This window comes from Condylura cristata, unplaced genomic scaffold (assembly GCF_000260355.1).
Source record: "Condylura cristata isolate star-nosed mole 26May11 unplaced genomic scaffold, ConCri1.0 scaffold00004, whole genome shotgun sequence".
In the NCBI taxonomy this organism is placed as follows: Eukaryota; Metazoa; Chordata; class Mammalia; order Eulipotyphla; family Talpidae; genus Condylura; species Condylura cristata.
Genome location: NW_004567105.1, coordinates 15,339,662 through 15,360,823, shown reverse-complemented (window position 1 = coordinate 15,360,823; position 21,162 = coordinate 15,339,662). Strand labels below are relative to the sequence as shown.

The 21,162-nt window shown below is 37.6% G+C and overlaps 2 protein-coding genes across 8 annotated transcripts in view; one reads left to right on the top strand and one right to left on the bottom strand.

The window, feature by feature from the left end:
* FGD6 (FYVE, RhoGEF and PH domain containing 6) overlaps positions 1 to 9,271 on the bottom strand; it is a 101,443-nt gene extending 92,172 nt beyond the window's left edge. Inside the window, exons 1-2 of the mRNA XM_004675805.1 lie at positions 9,256 to 9,271; positions 611 to 3,041 (exon numbers count right to left, since the gene is read on the bottom strand). Of these exons, the coding sequence (XP_004675862.1) occupies positions 611 to 3,041; positions 9,256 to 9,271 (2,447 nt within the window). The remainder of the gene's footprint in view (positions 1 to 610; positions 3,042 to 9,255) is intronic.
* A 503-nt stretch (positions 9,272 to 9,774) lies between these two features.
* The window catches only part of VEZT (vezatin, adherens junctions transmembrane protein), a 53,383-nt gene continuing 41,995 nt past the window's right edge, over positions 9,775 to 21,162 (top strand). For 4 of the 7 annotated variants that reach the window (XR_001145035.1, XM_012720338.1, XM_012720335.1 and 1 more), the window contains exon 1: positions 18,034 to 18,136. Coding sequence is in view for 6 of the 7 variants with exons in the window: in XM_012720338.1 (XP_012575792.1) it covers positions 18,047 to 18,136 (90 nt within the window). In the remaining variant the exon portion in view is untranslated. Of the gene's footprint in view, positions 9,891 to 10,320; positions 10,409 to 18,033; positions 18,137 to 21,162 lie in introns of those variants that run through there. The other 3 variants (XM_012720337.1, XM_004675803.2, XM_012720336.1) reach the window with 2 other exon arrangements.

Genomic DNA, 21,162 nt, shown 5'->3' with positions numbered 1-21,162 from the left:
CCCATAAGTTTCTGCTGTGATTTCCAAGTTGTTGCCTATGAATTCCTGAGACATTTCTGTTCCATTCAGCTTTCCCTTATGCTGATTCAGCTACTAAAATAAGTGAACAACTTCAAGCTTACATTCCAAAGACCAATTCAATTTTGGCTATATGATAAAAAGAGATGGCACTTTGGGGGCCCTCCCTGGTGTCTCAGTGGGTTATAACACAGGACTAAGCAGCTAAAGCCACTTTAGCAAGAGTTTGATCCTGCCCCAGAGGTGACCACATGGTGTGACAGACCTCTCCTGACCCGCCCGCTGCTCCCCTCAGCAGTGTACTTCGTCAGTCAGCCTGTTCTGCTCCCCACTCTGTCTCTGGTGAATCCTCTCACCACCCCTGCACCTCTGGCCTCTACCCCAGTTTTATATGCATAAATAAATAAATCTTTAAATAAGAAAAAAGAGAGATGGTGCTTTGGAATAAATATATTAAGTAATATAATCTATTTAATTAAACTACACTATTACCAAGTAATTATTCTCCCTGCATACCTATCTCACAGGGTTGCTGAGTTAATTTCAGTGATGCATGCAAAAGTGCAATGTCTGCCTGGTATCTGTGCATTACCTGGAATGCTGATGTCTGGGTCCAAGTCGCAGCTGGCCACCTGAAGCTTCATAAGGCTCTTCTATCTCATACACATTTGCTTCAGTGTCCTCAATGCTGCTGGAATTCTGCCATTCCAACTCTGGAGTTTTCTCTACAGCCATAATAAAAGGTAAGTTTTCATACTCCGGTATTTCTTCATAATGACGAACGTTTTCATATTCAGGAGCACAGCTACTTAGAGCAGATTTGTAAGGCACTTGAGATGATGACTCTCTGGAAAGCATTTGGTCATCCAAAGACTCAGCTCTTGCTCCATTACCTGTGCTGGTCTGGCCCCGAGATTTCCTCTTTTTCTTCTTCTGAGATTCCAGGCTGTAATTATCTGCAGAATATGCCTTGGTGGGTTTGCTTCTCTTTTCATCTCCTACTAACAAGCCATGCCAATCACTTTCAGTCCCTTTTTGCTCTCCACTCAAGAGACTGCCTGAGGTTGTGTCCCCAAGTTGGCTATTCTTGGACCAAAATTTCTGGAGGTCACTCTTCATGGAACAGATGGACAGTTTCATGTTGAGCAACTTCTTAAAAGAGTTTTTCTTTTGAGAGTCTTTGCAAGTCTTGGTGCACCTTTCCACATCCATAGCAGACAATGATTTTGCTCTCGGCTTGGTCAGGGTAGAAGAAGGCTCACTATTTGAGGATACTGTGATAGACTTTAGGGATTCTGGGGTCCCTGGAAAAGGTAAAATAGGATGAGGTAATTTCCACACTGGCTTTTCTAAAGCCCGTTTAGGCATATCAGACGAACATGACATATTGTGACTTTGGGCATACAAATGCTGAAGGTGATTTCTTTCTAGACTCCTTTCTGAATTTTTTTCTTCATTTAATGGATAAGAACTTTTCTCCACAAGCTCTTCAGAGGCGGCCTTTTTAAGCACCCCTGCAGGAGGCAAGATATGTCTTTGAGGTTTTGGGGGGACAATTTTTGGGACACTTTCATCCTTTATTATAGATTCCTTTTGCATTTGAGGGGTAAATATTCCCAGATTACAAGCAGTAGGTAAATGTTCACTGCAACCTAATTTGAGCTGCTTGGGGAGGCTCATAGACAAAGTACTGCTTCTTGTAAAATTAGTGCCTTTATCCACAGCAAGTGACATACTAGAATCGTCCACTGCCTTGCTGTCAGAACTAAAATTAGAGTCTATGTTTAAAGGAGGTGCCATTTTTCCAAAGGAAGATGGTTCATTACACAGGGCTTTCTGTGAATTGACTAGGTGCTGACTGTCACTGCTGGGGTTCACATTTAATTCACTTTTATTTTCTGGTTTCATTTTTTCTGCCTGTTCCTGGTCACATAAAACATTCTGATGACAAATCTTGATTTTATTGTTTTCCAAAGTCTCTTTGAAAAGATATGAAGAGCTATTATTTAAGTTCTCTGATTCTTCAGTACTTTCACTAGGAGTATCTATAAACTTTTGGCGTAATAGGCGAGCAGCACGTGTTTTTCTAGGCTTGGGAGTTGGAAATTTGGGGGTACATGGTACCAAGTGAATTTCTAAGGGACCAAGTTCTTTGACATCTGACTTCTTACTAACTCCATCTAAAGAAAGAGAAGTACTCTTATTGCCATTTTCCAGAACTTGTTCGGATGAGTGAAAGTTAAAATTGCTTTTTTCACTGCTGTTCTGACAAGTTTCCAAATTTTGAAATTCATCACTAGGAACTTGTAGGTGGCAGTGTCGTTGATCAGGAGCACTTGCAAAGCTAGACTGGGAAGGTGACAAATCTGCAATTTCATTTCTGAATTGTCTCTTGGAATTACAGTCATCATTCATTTCTGGGTTGTGTGTCGATCTGTGCTTCTGTGGGAAAATAAACGGTGATGATTTTTGTGTTAAAACATCTTTAAGTTTCTCCTCTAGGACACTTGCCTTTGAAATTACTCCACTCTGGCTCCTGACCTTTTCACCATTATAGTGACATTTACTCCTATTTTTTATAGCTGAAGAGAATTCATCAAGTTTACTGTTTTCTGAATTTTCATGCATTTCCAGGGGCTCTAAGATAAGCTGCTTTACATACATATTCTCTCTATTCCCAAGTTTATGGATACACTCAGAGCTGCAAGAACACATTGGTAAAATATAGTCACTACTCTGATGCCCTACATTTTTGCAGTTAGAGTTGTCAGCTCTTTCAGGTAATTCCTGTTTATGTTCTTTCAGGTTCGTGAGGATTTTTCTTGATGGTGACTGTCTGATGTCTCGAACAGGTGAGTCCTTCAGAACTTTTGGTTTTGGAGCTATTGCTGGTTTGATCTTCTTTGTTGACTGTGGAACACTAGAAACCACAATATCAGGTTTAGGTGCAACAGGAGGTGGGGCTGGCTTATTATTTGCCACCACAAACTTCGGCTTGGGGGCCACTGGTGGCTTTTTAATCTCTAGAAAGGAAAAAATAATAATAATAATAATTTGATGACCAAAAAATAGCAAAGCAAGAGGTAATTGCATTTTTACTTTTGACAACATGGTAAGCTTGTACTTCACTAGTTAGTTGGATTATGTTACATTATATAGTCAATATACTACTCTTGAAGATTCCTTAAAATGCCCTTCAATACCATTATAAATAGCTTTGGGTGTATTGTACAATTCTTGATAAGTTCAATACATGTTTTCTTGTAATTTTCAAAAAGATTACCACATCTCAGTTGACACTAAATGAGATAAAGGGCTTCTGCTTGCTACCTGTATATAGAGGAAAAAGCACTTTAGTTTATTTCCTGAGTGCTGAGTTGAATTTGCCTAAATTATATGAACATGCAACCTTATAAGCTTATTAATAATATTCTTGTACCTGTATAAATGTCTTTTATCAAATCTATTTCCCTAGAATCCCAAAATAATCTTTAAAAAGGAATACGGGCCCTATCCTGCCAAAAGTAATATACAGATTTAATGCCATCCCCATAAAAATCTCAATGACATTCTTCAAAGAAATAGAAAAAATGTTGATGAGATTCATATGGAACAACAAAAGACCTCGAATAGCCAAAACCCTCATGTCTAAGAAAAATCAAAATGGAGGTATTACAATCCCAAACTTCAAGCTGTACTACAAAGCCGTAATAATCAAAACTGTACCCCAGTTTTGTACGAATGAATAAATAAATAAATCTTTTTTTAAAAAAAAGATAAATAGATGGGACTACATCAAGTTAAAGAGCTTCTGTATAGCAAAAGAGACATTACAAAAAACAGACAGCCCACTAATTGGGATTATGGTGATGGCACACGGGTGACATGGTGATGGGAAACCCGTGGAGATTACAATTGAGATGTAAAAAAAAATGTACAAAATGATGTAAAAATAAACTGTTATAAAATAAATTAAAAAAAAAAAAAAAGGAATAGGGGCCCTCCCTGGTGGCACAACAGGTTAGAATGCAGCACTGCAGGCTAGCCAAAACCCCTCAGTGTGAGTTCGATCCCTGGCCCTGGACTGGGGTGGCCCATATGGCATAGCAGACCTCTCCTGTCTTGCCTGCTGCTCCCCTCAGCAGTGGACTTCAATTATCTGCCTGTTCTGCTCCACACTCTGTCTCTGGTAAATCCTCTCGCTGCCCCTGCACCTCTGGCCTGTACCCCAGTTCTGTTGCATAAATAAATCTTTTTTTTTTTAAAGAATACAGAAATTTTCTAAACTGAAAAGTAAATTTAAAAAAACCTGAAAAGTAATTTTTCTGTATTGTTTGAGGGTCATAATAAAATTGGTATGTCTTTGTGCATGGGGTTATCAATTGGGAATTTTTATTGTAACCCCTCATGGTGTTTCATTTTTTAAAAAAGCTACATGTTCAGGCTCTACCCCAAATCTGTTCAGAGTCTCAGGGGATAAAGCCTAGGTTTCTGAATTTCTTTTAAGTCCCACTAATGATTTTGCTATTTGCCCTTTATTAAAAACCACTGTTGTAGTGCATTTAAAAGATAATACATAATTTGTAGTGAACAATTCTTCCTAGAGGTTTTATTATACTGAGCTAGCTTTGTACAGACATGCTCCTAGTCTCTAGGAACCAAATAAAAGCTTAACACAACACATCTTTAAAAATGAATAGATACATGGAGCCTGAACATAGGTATTTTTTAAAGTTCTTTTCAATTTTTCCTCCATGTCCCCAAGGACATGGGAAATAAAAACTATTTTATCTTATATTTTTATTCAAATGTTTATTTATCCAACAGGATCTAATACTTATCAAAAACTTAAATTGCTCAAGTAATAAATATGAACTTTTTAAAATATCTGCTGGAAATTGAATACTTGAATATACAAAGGTTTTGAGAATTCACTTGGTGATGATTTTCTTTTCAACAAAGGAAATTAGTCACAACACTTGGGAAGATATTACATGGAATTGAGTTAAAAAAGAAAAGAAAAAAAAAGTCAAGAGCTTTACTTCCCTTTACCAGCCAGGGAAGAATTTTCCAAACTTCTAATACTAAGTATTCAGCCAAGATCACATAACAGAGGCCATTCTCATTCAATTCCTCAGTACAATGTTATCATAAATGAAGATAACAAAATATTTTCAAAACAACAAGTTCCCTAAGTTATATAATTTCAGTCAGCTATTCAATAAATATACTATACGTTGAGTTCGTTTTTTTCTAAAAATTTATTTATTTACATGTATAGAACTGGGGTGCAGGCCAGAGGTGCAGGTGCAGTGAGAAGATTCACTAGAGACAGAATGGGGAGCAGAACAGGCAGATCGATGATGTACACTGCTGAGGGGAGCAACAGGTGAGACAGGAGAGGTCTGCCACGCCTAGTGGGTTACCTCTGGGGCCGGAGCTCAAACTGGCACTGAAGCAGTGGCCTGAAGCAGCGGCGACTAGTCTGAAATGCTGTATCCTAACCCGTTGTGCCACCAGGGAGGGTATGTGTTCATTTTTTTAAAGGTAGACAAATGATAAAATCCTTCAAAACCTAATGCTAGAGCTTGGTGTAATGGTCTATTAAACTCTTAAGTTATTAAGTCACATCCAAGAGGAAGTATGCATATCCCTGGCCTCTTCCAACCTCCCTTGGTACTCAAAAATAATGAAAACTGACAGACTGTCATGATTTTATTTCTATAACCATTCTTAAAACATCCTATCTCTGATATTTTTGAAGAAATAAAGTGTTTGGCAAGATGAAAAGATTTCTGGAAATTGACTGCTCTGAAATGTGTATATACTTAATATTACTGACTGGACACTTACAAATGATGATAAAGATGTTATATTATGATGTATTTCACCACCACTACCACAACAACAAAAAAACTGTCTCGTCAAATTAATGTTTTTCTTTCAGTGATTTACAAATTAATAATTTCTTTTTAGTTACACTGCTTTTTAATTTATTACACCAATTCTACTCTTTATTTTAAATGTATTTTGTACACAAGTCTATGCAGGTGGGCCATAACAGAGTCCTTATTTGTAAATGAGAGGTTGAACAGATTGCTAAAGCCTATTTGATCCTGAGATTATAACTGCTGAGATACTTCTTACAGGAAAACCCTATATTCTTTAGCCCCTTTGCTCTGTGTCACTTTTTTCCAGGGCACTTTTGTCTCCTTATTACTTGAAGGTAAGCACCAAGAGAATATTACTTTGTCTCATTCTGTATCCTCAATGCTGAATATAGCACCTAGGAATAGTCAGAATTGCCACACACACATTCTCTTTAACATATCTCAGTAACAGGATATTTCTTTTAAAAATCAACAATATCCAGGGCCCTCAGCTGCTTCTGTCTGAGTTTGATTCCAGGCCCTGCAGGTGATCCACATGGCAGGCAGACCTCTTCTGACCCGCCCACTGCTCCCCCCAGCAGTATACTTCTATCATCTGCCTGTTCTGCTCCCCGCTTTGTCTCTGGTGAATTCTCTCACCACCCCTGCACCTCTGGCCTACACCCCACTTCTGTATGCATATATAAATAAATCTTTTTTTTAAAAAATCAATATCCATTTTAAGATATAGTAACAATTTGATAAGTCCTTAATTATTAGTGGGAACAACATTCCTAATCACTGGTACAACAATATCTGAAATTCTTCATTTGTGTGTGTGTGGGGGGGGGTGCTCTATTTTTAAAGAAACCCACTGAAAACCTAACATGTTATTATATTATGGTCTGCTCCAATGTCAAACTCTTGAAATAAGTGCATGGTGTTTGGAAATGAACCCAGCGCCTTTGGATCTTAATACTGTATCAACAGTGAGATCCAGTGCTTTTTAGAGTAAAGCAGCAAGTCTTTTATTTATACAGCTGTTTGGCTCCAGGGAAAATTAAGGTAAGAAAGTAAAGCACCAGTACCATTTTACTATTACAAACATTCTCCTCATCTGTGACACACAGATGTCTGTGATTCATGTGCAAAGACTTTTTTAGACGTAACAATGACTATTGATCCAGTCAAAAAGCATGTGTTCAAAATTATACAAAATATGTTTAAAAAGATACATGTACATGTTCAAAAAGATACAGAATATACATGTATAAATTATCTCTCCTTTAAAAATACTGATTAGAACAATTCTAAAAATCTCTATTATGGGCCTAATCTTTCATATGCAGAAAAACAAAGTTCTTATATACATAGAACTTAAATGACCTATACCTCTCTTAGTTTTTGAAATTAAGCCAACCATCCCAAATACCACAGATTACATTCAATGTAAACAAACACCCCCTCCCTCCAATTGCAAAAAGTAACTCTCCTAAAGTTTCATCAAATTTGACTATTATTGCAAAAGGCATCATGAACAACTAGTGAGAATGGTGAACACATATTTTTATAAGAATGGGATGGAAATAATGCCCTACTTCTCTTCCAAGTCCTCCATTCAGACACAAGAAAGAATTATAATAAATCTCAACAGATGGGTGAACAAAGTAGTTAATGCTTCTCAGCAAGCTATGCTAAAAACCAACTAACTCAGCTAAACACAGGAAGTGACCCTCTTTTAAACACCACAAAAATGTCTGCGGATTTCTTTAATTGTAAAGTTGATAAAATATAAAAATAGCTGCATTATTCTAGGGTAATTCAAATGAAAGAATCAAGCAGTTCTAGACTGAGTCCTACACCATGTTTACATAATTAAATAGTCCTCTGCCTATTTATTGCAAATGTTTAAAACTGAAATTTGTAACTGATATAAATAAAGCATGAATATTTTAAATGTGGCTGACACTCCAAAAAAGGCAGCAATAATAGTTGGTAGAATTTGAAAAATTCCAACCACTTCAAATTTAAATCAGATTGGGTCACTAACAAAGAAAACTTGAACAAAGGTGAGGTACAGGCATTGAATATTAAAATAATCCACCTCAAGTAAGTAGAAAGCCTTCTAGACATACATACACATGAAATAAAAAAGGATCCACAACATTCTCAGAAATACTACTGCAGTACTAGTGCACGCCTTGCTTTCCTATTCCTATTGGCCAACTTCTTGCCTTGTTAGTTATAAATCTGATTACACCTAGTAATACACACTCCAGTATATCAGGCTTTAGAAATAATACATATTAGAACATTTGGAGTGCTGTTTGGCACTTTCAAGCTGACAGTTTCAAGTTGCAGGAATTCAAAATAAGTGCCAAGAAAAGCAAAGAAATTTTAATCTGATACTAGAAATTGCTGATTCTAGAAGTAACCCTGAGAGGAACATTTACACTATTTTACCACGAAATTTCTAATGGAAGTTCATCTTTCAACGTGGACAAAATTGTTAAAAAAAAAAAAAAACTAAACACTTAATGCTACATTATTAAGCTCTGGTTTAAAATTAACCTATGTTCTTATAAAGTAAATTTAACACCACATTCATAATTATTTTGGAGAATAACTGTTTTTTTCAGCAGTGTTTAGAAATACAATGTCCAGAATTGCTCCAAATCCACACCAAGGTAAAGACAGGCTTTGTCATTTGGTTGAAGCAAAAGGACGATGGCAGGCGGATAGAAAATAAGTCTTTGTTCCCACTAACCAGGTAGAAATAGGAAAAAAAAAAAAAAGAAAAAAAAGAAGCTGAGTGAGTGTGAGCAGAAAATTTGCAATCGGCAATTCTACTCCTCTGCTTCCCAGGTAACGGGAAAACTCACCAAGATAGGAGTAACAATGTCTAAACCTCCTTATCTAGTGCGGGTCAGGGTTCCGGTCGCTATTTGGTTTAAAGGGACTCTGCGAGCTCAGAGTTCAACTTCAAACTCCGGGAACGCAGCCCTTTCTAGAATAACTTAACGTGGGAATCTCACAATTTTCACATGCAAAGGGGAATTCGCTCACATTTTAGGAGAAAGGATTAAACGTCTTCACCGCTCGCGATTCACCTGGCGCAAGCGTCCCCCCCCCCCCCACGGGTCTCCCTTTAAAGGGAGGTCCCCACAGATAGGCGATTTCCGAATTGCCCCTGTGGGTTTGAAGGGAAGAAACCCGGCAGCGAAAGCCGTCCGCTCCGCACTTGCCAGCGTCCCCGGGAGACTGAGAGAACACCACGCACCCACCCGGAGGAGAAAGTTGCTCCAAAGTCTAAGACTAGCCGCGCTCCCCACAAACTTTCAGCCGCAAGACGAGCGCCGTCACTTACCGGCGGCAGAAGTCATGATTCTCCCCCGCAGCTCGCTTTCCCAGCTCGCTCTCCTCAATCCATGTTCCCTTTCAGTCCATTGTTTACAGAGTTTTGGCAGAAGAGAACTGTGGCACTGGCCACATTCCGTCTCGCTGCCCCACAGCGTTGCCTGAGCGCCGCACAAAGGATGCGGCGGGCTCCAGGGACCCAGCGGCGCTCGCGGGCGCGAGCCGCAGACAGCGGGCGGGCGGGCACGAGCACCGCCTTTCCGAACTCTGGGCGGACGGCCAAGCGCGGGCACGAGCTCCGCCGGCGCGTGCCCGCTAGTGCTACCAAAAAAAAAAAAAAATCTGTGCTTCAGGCGCCCCCTGCTAGCCGCAGCCGTAAAAGGCAGACAACTACATCCAATCAGAGGTCTCGAAATTAGTTCTTTTCCCGCCCCATATTTATCCTCTGTTCCAATAAACGTCTCTGAAAAGGGGGCGTGAACCGCGAGGCAGGCTGGGAATTGTAGTTTTCTGGACACGCGAGGCTGGGCAGAAACGGACGGGTGGGTGCTGTGTGTTCTCCCGCCTTCATTTCCCATCGTGCTGAGGTGGGTGGCATGGCGGAGAAGGATGACACCCGAGTTTGACGAAGAGGTGGTTTTTGAGGTAAGGGGAAAATGGCGGTGGGTATGGATTGCCTTTGTTTGAGAAGGTGAAAGGGAGAGGCGAAGAGGCAAAGCAAGGGACCGATCGCGGGGCGGGAATTGGGTGACGCTCCTCGGGTCTCAGTCGTCTAATCCCAGCGGCTTCTGGGCCTAGCTGACCGCCGCCTGACAGGTGTATCTCGAGGAGACCTGGCTGCACCAGCCTCTGCCTCGGGCCCGCCCAGAATTCCGAGCCCGAGCACGGTTGCCAGGCCGCGGGGTCCAGCACGAGCCCTGTCTCTTCCTTCCGCGGGGTTGGACGTCCCGGGGGAGGGAGGGGGAGGACTGCATCTGGCTGGGGCGGGGCCCTGTAGAGCATTTTGGATACTCACTAATAAAACTTGACCGCCCCCTTTTTAGTCCTCGATGCTTTGAGTCTGTATCCAGCAGGTTCGTGGTCGAGGCGTGGCACCAGGAATGAAGGTTGCAGGTGCCAGGTTTCTAACACGGTTTGGAATCTCTGTGTGGGACCTACTGTTGGTAATTAGGCTCTGGTTATCTCCGCATCTAGGTTTAATTCTTTTGTCCTTTGCGTGTTTTGCGCTAGAGGTAGTAGTCCTTAGGACTTGAGACTCAGGGTGCGAGTGCTTTTGTGTGGGACTATTTTAAGACATTCTCTGCCATCTTGAATGAAAAAAATCAAGGCTGGTGTTTTTGTTGCCATTTGTCTATCAGACAGAGGTTAAGATTGATGCTCCTGTATATGTGTAATACATAGACATATGCTTTATGTTCACTTATCCAACTAGATTTTAAGAAAATGTTTTTAAATGGTCCATTTCCTACAATAGAGCTTAACACAAAATAAGGGCATAATGATACATGTTGAAGTATCTGTACGTTAGAGAATATATTTGGAAACCTCCATCTGTTCTTATGGCCTTCTAGAAGCTACACGCAGTAAATGATATTGGAGGTAAATCTTGAACTGTGAATTGATCAGTAAGAGATGGGACACAGAACAGAATCTGCCAGGATTGGGAGGTGTCATAGTGCCTGATGTGGATTTTTCAGACTTGAGTGGCTACATAGAGTGGTTTGATATGGCTAGAATGTGGAAGTAGTGAAAGATGGCCATTTTACCACAATGAAGCCTGGTTTGGAGAAGTGTACTAGGAAGACAAGAATCTCGTAAATAAGAGAAAAAATAAATAATGACTTGAGCAGATACCTCTAAGGTAAAATCCAGAAAACAGTTATAGATTGCATGTGATAGTTGAAGAGGAGACAAAACTTTAGGCTGCTTAAATAAGTGAATTTAATAAATAAAATTATTTCTAAAAAAAAACCTAGGATGCTTAAAATTCTAGGAAATCTTAGATTTCTTTAGAGATTTGTGGATAAATAGTAAAGCATGTTCAAAGAACATGTCATTGTAGGAAATCAGTCACAAAATTAAAATCATTCATAATCCTGCCACTTCAAAATGGCCACTTTTAATATTATAGCATGTGTTCTTACAGAATTTTTTCTATGCAAATTTATGTTTGTGTGTGGCTCCAGATATACTTCATGGAATTTTGTATGCATCTTTACTTAAATTTATCATGAACCTTTTCCATATATTACTCTTGAAAGCATTATTACTAGCATAATATTTCATCACATGCATATATCATAACCATTTCTCCATTATTGAATAGTTATATTATTTCAAAATACCATTATCAATTCAGACACAAGTCCATCTTTAAGTGCAACTCTGATTTTTTCCTTAGAATAATTTCTAAACGGAAAACTAGTGGATCAAAGAATATTAACCTCTTTTTAAAAGACTTATGCAGAAAGATTACACCAATCATGTTTCCATTAGCAATGTTTAGGAGAAAAAAAAAAATAAGGAACAATAATAGTCCCAAAGTAGAGTTTATGCTGAGCCTCACCTAGACTTCATACCTAACCTATTTGCAGTTTCTGCCACTTCCAAAAGTAGAATTTTAAGCCAATCTTCTGGACTTTTCTCGTCTGCACAGTGAGATAACCAGCAAGATAAGACCCTAAGGAAAGGTGGCTTTGCTGGAAATAATCCTTTTTTTTTTATCTCACCCTTTTTTCTAACTATAAAACCTTCCATTTTGTATAACTCTGCATTGCCTTTCTACTTGCTAAATGGGATGCTATTCATTCCTGAGTGATTTAATAAAGACAATTAGATCTTTAAAATTAACTCATTTGAATTTTTGTTACTTAACAGGAATAATAATGTGAATTTCACCAAATATCAGCAACAGTCTTATTAGTTTCCTTTAACCATTGTTAATTTGATAGAAAAGATAAAAATAGTATTTTGTTGGATACTAGCTTTTAAAAAATTGATTTACATGATTTTCACATGTCTCTTAGCATCATAGTTGTCTGTTTTTTTATAGTTTATATACCTCAATTCCATATGTATGTTTGTCTTTTTTTTTTTGTCCTCAGCATTTATTTTTTATATTCATTTACATTGTCATTTGAGAAATTTTTATTTCTCCATAGTATATCTGTGAATTTATAATGGCTTTTTTTTTTTTTAAAGATTTATTTATTTGTGTATACAGAACTGGGGTACAGGCCAGAGGCTCAGGGGCGGCGAGAGGCTTCACCAGAGACAGAGCGGGGAACAGAACAGGCAGATCGACGAAGTACACTGCTGAGGGGAGCGGCGGGCAGGTCAGGAGAGGTCTGCCACGCCATGTGGTCACCTCCGGGGCAGGCCGGGATCGAACTCATGCAGAAGTGGCTTTAGATTCTCAGTGCTGTGCTTTAACCGGCTGCGCCACCAGGGAGGGCCCTGGTTTTTTTTTTTTTAATACATTTATTTGTGCATACAGGAACTGGGGTACAGGCCAAAGGTTGTAGGGGGAAAAGGAGAGAGGATTCACCAGAGATAGAGTCAGGAGAAGAACAGGCAAGTATACTGAAATACACTGCTGAGAAGAGCAGCAGGGTGAGACAGGAGAGGTCTGTGGCATCACATGGACCACCTCCCTGGCTGGGGATGGAACTCATGCCTCAGTAGCTCGGATAACTTCTTAGTGCTGTGCTTTGACCCCTTGTACCACCAGGGAGAGCCAGAATTTGTGACATTTTAAAGGCCCATACTACTGTTGACTGTCTTTGGGTAATTTCCAGCTTGAGACTATTTATGAATACTGTTATTGTGAATGTTTAGTTGAACATGTTTCTGCTGCTTTATGTTTTCTGAACTTTATGATGGTGTGAAAGATACATTTAATAGGAAGTGGGATACAATATACACTCCTGCTGGTGCAAGATCCAAATCAGCTTTTCTGACTTAATGATATTTTGATTTTACTATAAGTTATCATGACACAATCCCATCATAGGTCATGGAAGATCTGTACTAGATTTAAGTCTTTTGTTGGTTATATGTATTTCAGATATCTTAGGATGTATGTAGCGCACACTGTCTCAGTTAACAAAAGTGCTTAACTAATCCAAAAAGTCTCCTTTTCTTTTATGGTTAGTGCTTTAAAGAAAGATTTGTCTTCTCTGAAACCATGAAGATTTTTTTTAAGAGACTTTATTTATCTTTTATAGTTATATCTGCCATCCATCAGGAACTGATTTTTATATGGTGTCAAGTAAGGGTCAACATTTTTTTCTCCATATGGATTTCCCCACGTGGATTTCAAGTTATTAACAAACCATCCTTTCTTTCCCTCATTGAACTGTAGTGGATGTCCTTTTTTTTTTGGCCTCAGTTGTTTCTTATACAAAGCACCAGTTAATAGAGTATTTGGCATAGTTTTTAGATTTGAAGTCTATAGATTATTTGCTGACTGTTTTGGATCTTCTTGTCATTGAACTTAATACCTTGATCAACTACGAAAGAGGCTTGAATGAAGAGATCTCCCTAGTTGGGTTGGTTACCATTATTTTGGGGAGGATCTTGGGAAAGGCTTGAGACCACTATCTTATGTCATTTCCAGTCATGAAATAGAGCCTCCTTGCTCAGAGAATCATATGCATGACAACTAAAAGTTTTAAATTAAGCAAAGTTTTGGAAAGCACTCTCCGCATTATTTTCTTTTTAAAATTCTGAGGTTTCTTGTTTCAATATTAATTTACTGGATGATTAGAAAATTTTTTCTCTTTTCTTTTAATTTTGGTCTTTTGTATTTTCCTTTCAGTGTCATTTTTGAGTCTTTTTCTCGGTAGACTAGGGGCACATTGAAAGATGACTTAAGTATGGAAATTAAGGGAGGAAGGAATAATGAGGTTCCTGGACCCAATTCTCATTCATTTCCCTAGAATCTGACCACCTTTATTTCATCAGGGCTGCATTCTATATACTAGGAATATTTAAGCAAAATAAATACCAAAGTACCAATGTTGTTGCTGGCCTCTGGAATTGTAAGATGTTTGAAGAATAAGAATTTTTTTTCTAATTACCTTGGACATCTGTTAAGAGTTTTGATACTGCTCTTTCATAGTTTTGTGATTTTGTCATAATCTTTGTAGCTGAACTCTGTTTTCTCCTTGAATTTTTTCTTTGTCTTTTTTCAGGTCTGAAACTCTGAGCCCCCCTCCCTTCTTCTGTTGTTCCTTCCCCTTTCATACTTTTTATAAAATTACTAAATGTTATCTCTCTGTTGGTAGTATGTTCAAATTTAGCTTTCTACCCCAACACTAAATCAATCAGTTGAAAGGAACCCACTCTCATATAACCTCCCACACTTAAAAAAAAGTTAAAATGTCTCTTGCTTGAGAGATTGTCTTTTATTTATACTTTTAAATTTGTAATATAGCTCTAAAGCGCATTAAGACAGTATCATGTGTAGTTTCTTCCCTACTTGCATTATTGATTTCACTAATGGAAGGAAATTGTTTTTGTCTATGAATGTATACATTTACAGTATTTGCTATTATGATAATGGAGCCTACTCCCTGGAAAAATTATACATACAAATTTAAGATATTTTTATATCATCTTATTTTTCCTTAAAATCTATGCACAGTTTGCAATAGTTCTTAATGCTTTGCAATTATATTATATAAAATAATCTACTTCTTTATAGTAGCTGAGATTGAAAGGATAGTAAAATTTATGCTTTTATTACTGTCCGTATTAGAAGGAATATTAAGAGAGCTAATTGACATTATAAATTGACCATTAATACTAAAGCTAGTATGCCACTAGATTTGTAAGAATAAATTTATTTAACCTGAATTATAACAGTTATTCTTGGGAAATAAATCCTTGCTGCTTTTTCTGTCCATGTCTTTCTTGGGAAATAAATCCTTGCTGCTTTTTCTGTCCATGTCTTGTGCTTTCTTTCACTTTGTCTTCTTCACATGTCCTCAGGGCTCCAAATTAGATTTTAATACTAAAAACAGTATGTATAAAACATTCTAAAAAGTGTATGTATTACATAGTTTTTGTATTTAAAACAATTAAAACAATTAAAAATTAAAGTGCAAGTTCCTTTGTCTCAAGATATGATATACATCATGATTAAAATTTTTTTTTGTTTTATAAATACATTTTTTACATCATTCTTCATTTTGTACATTTTTTCATCTTGGTTGTAATTCCCATGGTCTTCCCACCACCACTTCACCCATGTGCTCTTCCCACTCCCTTTTTGATCTTGTTCCCCTCTCCTCCCCCATAGAATGTCTCTGGTTTATAGTTGCTAGTTGATGTTCTCTTTTACTTTATTACAATTACTTTCTCTTTCTCTCTCTCTATGTGTGTGTATATATATATGTGTGTGTGTGTGTGTGTGTGTGTGTGTGTGTGTATATCATAATCTATTTTTACATCATTTTGTGCATTTTCCATCTCATTTGCAATCCCCTTGGGCTTCCCATCATCAAATCACACATGTGCCATCATCATGGTCCAGTGCATTTCCCTCCCCCCACTGTTTTTGATCCCATTCCCCACTCCACCCCCACAAAATGTCTCTGGTATAGCTGTTCATCATTATCATTATTTTCTTGTCTGTTCCATTATATTCTTGCTATGAGAGAAACCATCTGGTATTTTTCCTTTCTTTCTGGCTTATCTCACTAAGCATGATCTTTTCCAGCTCCATCCAAGTTGCTGCAAAAGACATGTGTTTTTTTGGTTGCTGAGTAGTATTCCATTGTGTATATGTACCACATCTTTTTAATCCAGTCATCCATTTTTGGGCATTTGGGCTGTTTCCATGTCTTTCCAGTTGTGAATAAAGCAGCAATAAACATAGGGGTGCAGGTATCTTTTTGAATCAGTGTTTTTGTGTCTTTTGGGTAGATACCTAGGAGTGAGACTGCTGAGTCGTAGTCTTTTTTTTTTTTTTTTTAACATGTGGAAAAAGGGCTAGACTAGTGGTCAAAGAGAGACTCTCTGGTCGTGGAAAGAGTTAAATCTCAGTACTGTGAAGCTAACTTCAGCTCAGGTTTGAGCTACAGCTAGGGAAGTAGCAATACACTACAGCTAGGGAAGTAGCAATACACATGGCACAGCAGACCTCTCCTGTTTCACTTGCTACTCTCCCCTCAGCAGTGTATTTCCGTCAATCCACACCTCTGGCCTGCAGCCCTGCTTTTGTGTGCATAAATAAATAAATAATAAATCTTCTTTAAAAAGACTCTAACTTTAATTAGCAATGAAATCTTGAGTGAATCACTTAATTTCTCTAAAGTTTTCCTTTTTTGTTATTTAAGGAAATTATACAAGATCACCCTTTAGTATTATGGTTTTCATGAATCTGTTGGGTTGAGTAAATGAGAATAGACCCTTAGAGGCTTTCATTAATTAGGGAACACAGTAGAGGAAGATTCTGTAGAGATTCTGCTTATTTCTAGTCTATTTTTAGATCAGAAACCCTGGCTCAATTTTAGTTTGCCTGGTTCTGTACCAGCTGTTCCCTGAGTTTCCAGAAACAAATCATGCCTTTAGGAGAAAAGGACCAAAGCTCAATGTACTCCAAAGGAGCACAGTGGCAGGGGGTGTACTGATTTTATTACATCTGGATTTTTAGAGTACTGCTTATATATCTGCTGACATTTGTTTTTATTCCCAAGGCAGGAGATCAACATGCTCGTTTGTTATTTGAGATAATACATTTGCAGCTGTACCTTTAAATATATTTAAATCCACACTGTATTTTAGCTGGCAGAATTTGGCCACCTATAGCTCACCGATTTTGCTGATTCTCAACCATTTATCTCATATCTAACACCTTTTTAAAAAGGATTTTCTATTTCATCCTGCCCTATTTTGTTTTGTTTTGCTTGCTTTACAGATACTCCCTTTCTTATGAAAGGAAATAATGAATTTTTTAAAGGTCTCTCTTTATCTCTAAACAGAACTACAAGTTCTGTGTTTTGTTATTATCAATATACTTGAAAAGGCAAAAAATATGACTACATTCTTATAATGTCTTAACCTTATTTTAATGTGGATTGTATGCTCTCCTCAAACTCAGCATTTTGCTGATGTGTTTTAAACCTGACTCAGATTTTTGTCAAGTAGTTGAAAATGAGTTTTATTTCCTTACTTTGTTTCTACATTATGTCTAGAAAGTGGGCAATACATGCCAATTGATTAACCACATTTTAATGATTTTAAGGGTAACATCAGAATCAGGAGAGTTCAAATCCACCACTGTTCCCTTAAAACCATGTCACTGTGACTCTCTTCTCACTGTGCATCTCTTAGTCATTTTGATGGGCACGTTTCATTTTGTTGTGTACTTAGGTACTATTGTAGCACATTTGTACATTATATAGAAAAAACTTAAAACTCACTCTTGAAAATGTTGCTGTCTATCTGTTTCACTATCTTTAATTGAATGGGATGCTTTTCAGTGAAAAATACTAGAAACCAACAAGCAGGAACTTTTATGAGTGTATGTCTTACCTGCTTCAGTTCAAAATATTTTCAAGTAAACATAAACATTAGGTAATATTCTCTGCAAGCATCTTTAAAATCTCAGTCTTGCTATTTATTACTACTGCAGCTATGGTGTAATACTGAGTGGCACTGAAGAAATTATGTTCAGATTTTTTCAAAGAGCTGCTTCTGATAGGAAAATGCTTAGTAATGATGAAGACACGCCCTCCACTTCAGTGGCCATTTTGTAGTGTAGTTTCTTCTGGAGAAACAAGTGGAAACCATCAATGAAAGCAATGTACAGATTAAAAGAATATGGGCAATATGGAGTAAATGTTTCATCCAGGTCATTTGGAGAAAATAGAACTATGCTATCTGTGAGTAATTTATTTACTTGTACAAGTGTTTTGTTTTTTTTTTTAATCCTTTAGCTTATTTATTCTTTTTGAATGCTAAGATTAGATATTGCTTTACTGATATTCAGGGACAATTAAACTAACAATTAGATTTGGGGCTTTGATTTAGTAATTTAGTTGTGGAAGTGTGTGAACACAAAATATATTTTCTGTTATCTTAAAATGTCTTTAATTTTGCAAGGTACTATTCTGTAATATTATCCAAAGTTTATGTGGGAGGGGGATAAGTCATCTTTAAATTATGCTTTCTAATTGTTAACTGAGTTAAAAGTGAGAAGTCTATAGAAGTTAGTATATTAGCAATATAATTAATAGTAATGGAGAAATTTATTTTCCTTTGTATGGTGTTGTTAATTATGACAGAATTTTACCAGTTTGTATACCAAAAGCATCATTAAAAAATAGGGAAAATAGCTACCTTGTATAATTGACTAATGACCTTCCTCATTACTTATTTTGTGGTGGTCTGCAGTTAACCTGGAAAGAAGTAACTAAATCATGGCAATTAACAATAGCAGTTCATCTGTCTTGTTCATCATTTATTTGTTGGAGAAACTGGATAATTTGATCTGTAGAATTTCCAAGTTCTAAATTTTGTTAATTACCAGGGATAAGATGGCATTTTGATTTAGTACAAATTTCTGTGTTTTTATTTACCTTTTTTTAAAATATTGCCTGAGAGACTGTCATGAGTTTTGTTTTACTACCTAAACAAGTTTTAGAATCTCATACCTTTCTTATTTTGTACTTAAAGAAACTGAGAGGAGGAGAGAATTTTCTTGAAACATAGCAACCTGCCTGGAAAGTATCAGACCACTCAGTCATTTCCCTGGCACTGTTGAAAGCCAAGCAAATCATGATCTTATCAGGAGTGTAATACAATTAAACTTTTCACTAAGAAATCTGTTTTGTTTGGTTTTCTTCTCTGTGCCCAGATATTGTCTGACACATAGATTTCAGTTAGTATTTATGGTTGAATCAGTTGCTGAGTTTTGCCATGTTTGCCCTGTTTTCCCTCTCTAAGCCTAGAACTTGAAAACATGCAGCTCCTGCTAGTTAAGTGTTTAAAGAATTTTAGAAGAGAGAAGCTACCAATACAAGCATTTTGTCCAATTACTTCCATTTCTGTACTAGTTAATCATCCTTTTCAAGTGTAGATCAGCAGTAATGGTACCAATACTTCTCTAGGACACCCTGTGATTCATCCAGAAAATAAATAATATACTAAATGAATGGCTCACACTTTATATAGCCATCATTGTGAGACTCGATATCTTTAGTGGGGTTGGGACCATGAAGTGCAGGTTGAATTGCCTTTTCAGCAAAAATGTTGGGGTTTCTTGATTTTTCCCCAAAAAATATATTTCAAACATCAGAACAATCACAATACAACTTAAGACTTTTGGGTATCTTTCCTTCAGCAAAATTCTTTCTTGATTCTGTGATGTGTGTTTTTTGTCAGCTAAAATTTACAGGAATAGTGAACCACAAGGTTTCCTGAGGAGAAGCTCCCACATGCTGTGTCTGAAGTTTCTCATATTTCTTTTGGCGGCAGAAACATTCTCCAGTACTACAAAATTATAGTTTGACTTCAGTGCTAATAATTTTTCTTCAAAAAAACAACTTAACTAAAACATTTGTGGCTCTGTTTTGCTTGAATCAATGAAAAAAAAAATAACAGAAAATTGCCTGTCACCATCTATTCTGTCTTATCCTCACAAAAAGTCCCTTTCTAAAGCTGCCATCAACCTGTAAATTAGAAATATCTGTGTATTAGTTCATAAGCCTAATAGCCCTACGCCTCCAAACATAGAGGTTAGGACTATTATAATAGGAAGCTTTACCTTGCTATAAAAGAAAAAAAATTATTTTATGTTGACTGATCAGGTTTCAGTATTAAGATATCTTTTGCCTTTTTTCACTTTCATTCTTTCCTGCATGTGCTGACTTTAGAAAGCTCTTCGAAGCCTCCCTGGTGGCTCAGGAATTAAAGACAGCACCATCCAGCTATTGCCAGCCTCTACATGAATTCAATCCCAGGCCAGGGAGCTGACCCACATGGTGCAGCAGACCTCTCCATCTCACCTGCTGCTCCCCTCAGCAGTGTGTTTCAGTAGCTCTGCCTTTTGTGTTCCCCACTTTGTGTCTCATGAATCCTTTCACCCCCTACACCTCAGACCTGTACCCCAGTTCTTTTATGCATAAATAATCTTAAAAGAAAAAAAAAGCTCATTAGTCTGGTTTTATATTCCACATTGAAAGTAACTTTTTCAAAACTGACCTCTCAAGTTTTGTTATGGCTCTTTCTTAATACAATTATTCAACAAAAAAATGACTTTTAAGTCTTTTTAAGTCAAAAGAGATCAATGCATAAAAGTAGAAACAATACAATATGCTATCATAAACACAATAGAGCTTTAGTATTCATACAACCTAAGTTTATATATTAGAAAATGATTTTATTTGCATTTGCACTAACAGTTAAAATACAAATATGGGGCCCTCCCTGGTGGCGCAGCGGGTTAAAGCACAGCACTGAGAAGCTAAAGCCTCTTCCGCATGAGTTCGATTCCCGCCTGCCGCCTGCCCCGGAGGAGACCACATGGCGAGCCAGACCTCTCCTGACCCGCCCGCTGCTCCCCTCAGCAGTGTACTTCGTTGATCTGCCTGTTCTGCTCCCCACTCTGTCCCTGGTGAATCCTCTCATCCTCCACATCTCTGGCCTGTACCCCAGTTCTATATGAATAAATAAATCTTTAAAAAAAATACAAATATGACACATGATGATGCCTGGGATAATGTTTTATTAGACCAGCAGTATCTTTTCTCCAAAGCTTGTCTGCTCTGAAAGTTTTGTCAAGTACTCAGACAAAAAGTCATTGACAAAGTACCATACTGGCCTTGGCAAGCCATAATTTTCCAGAACTGTAAGACAGTGTTTGGGTGATGCCAAGGATGAATCCTGTCACTAAACATGAAGGAGAAAT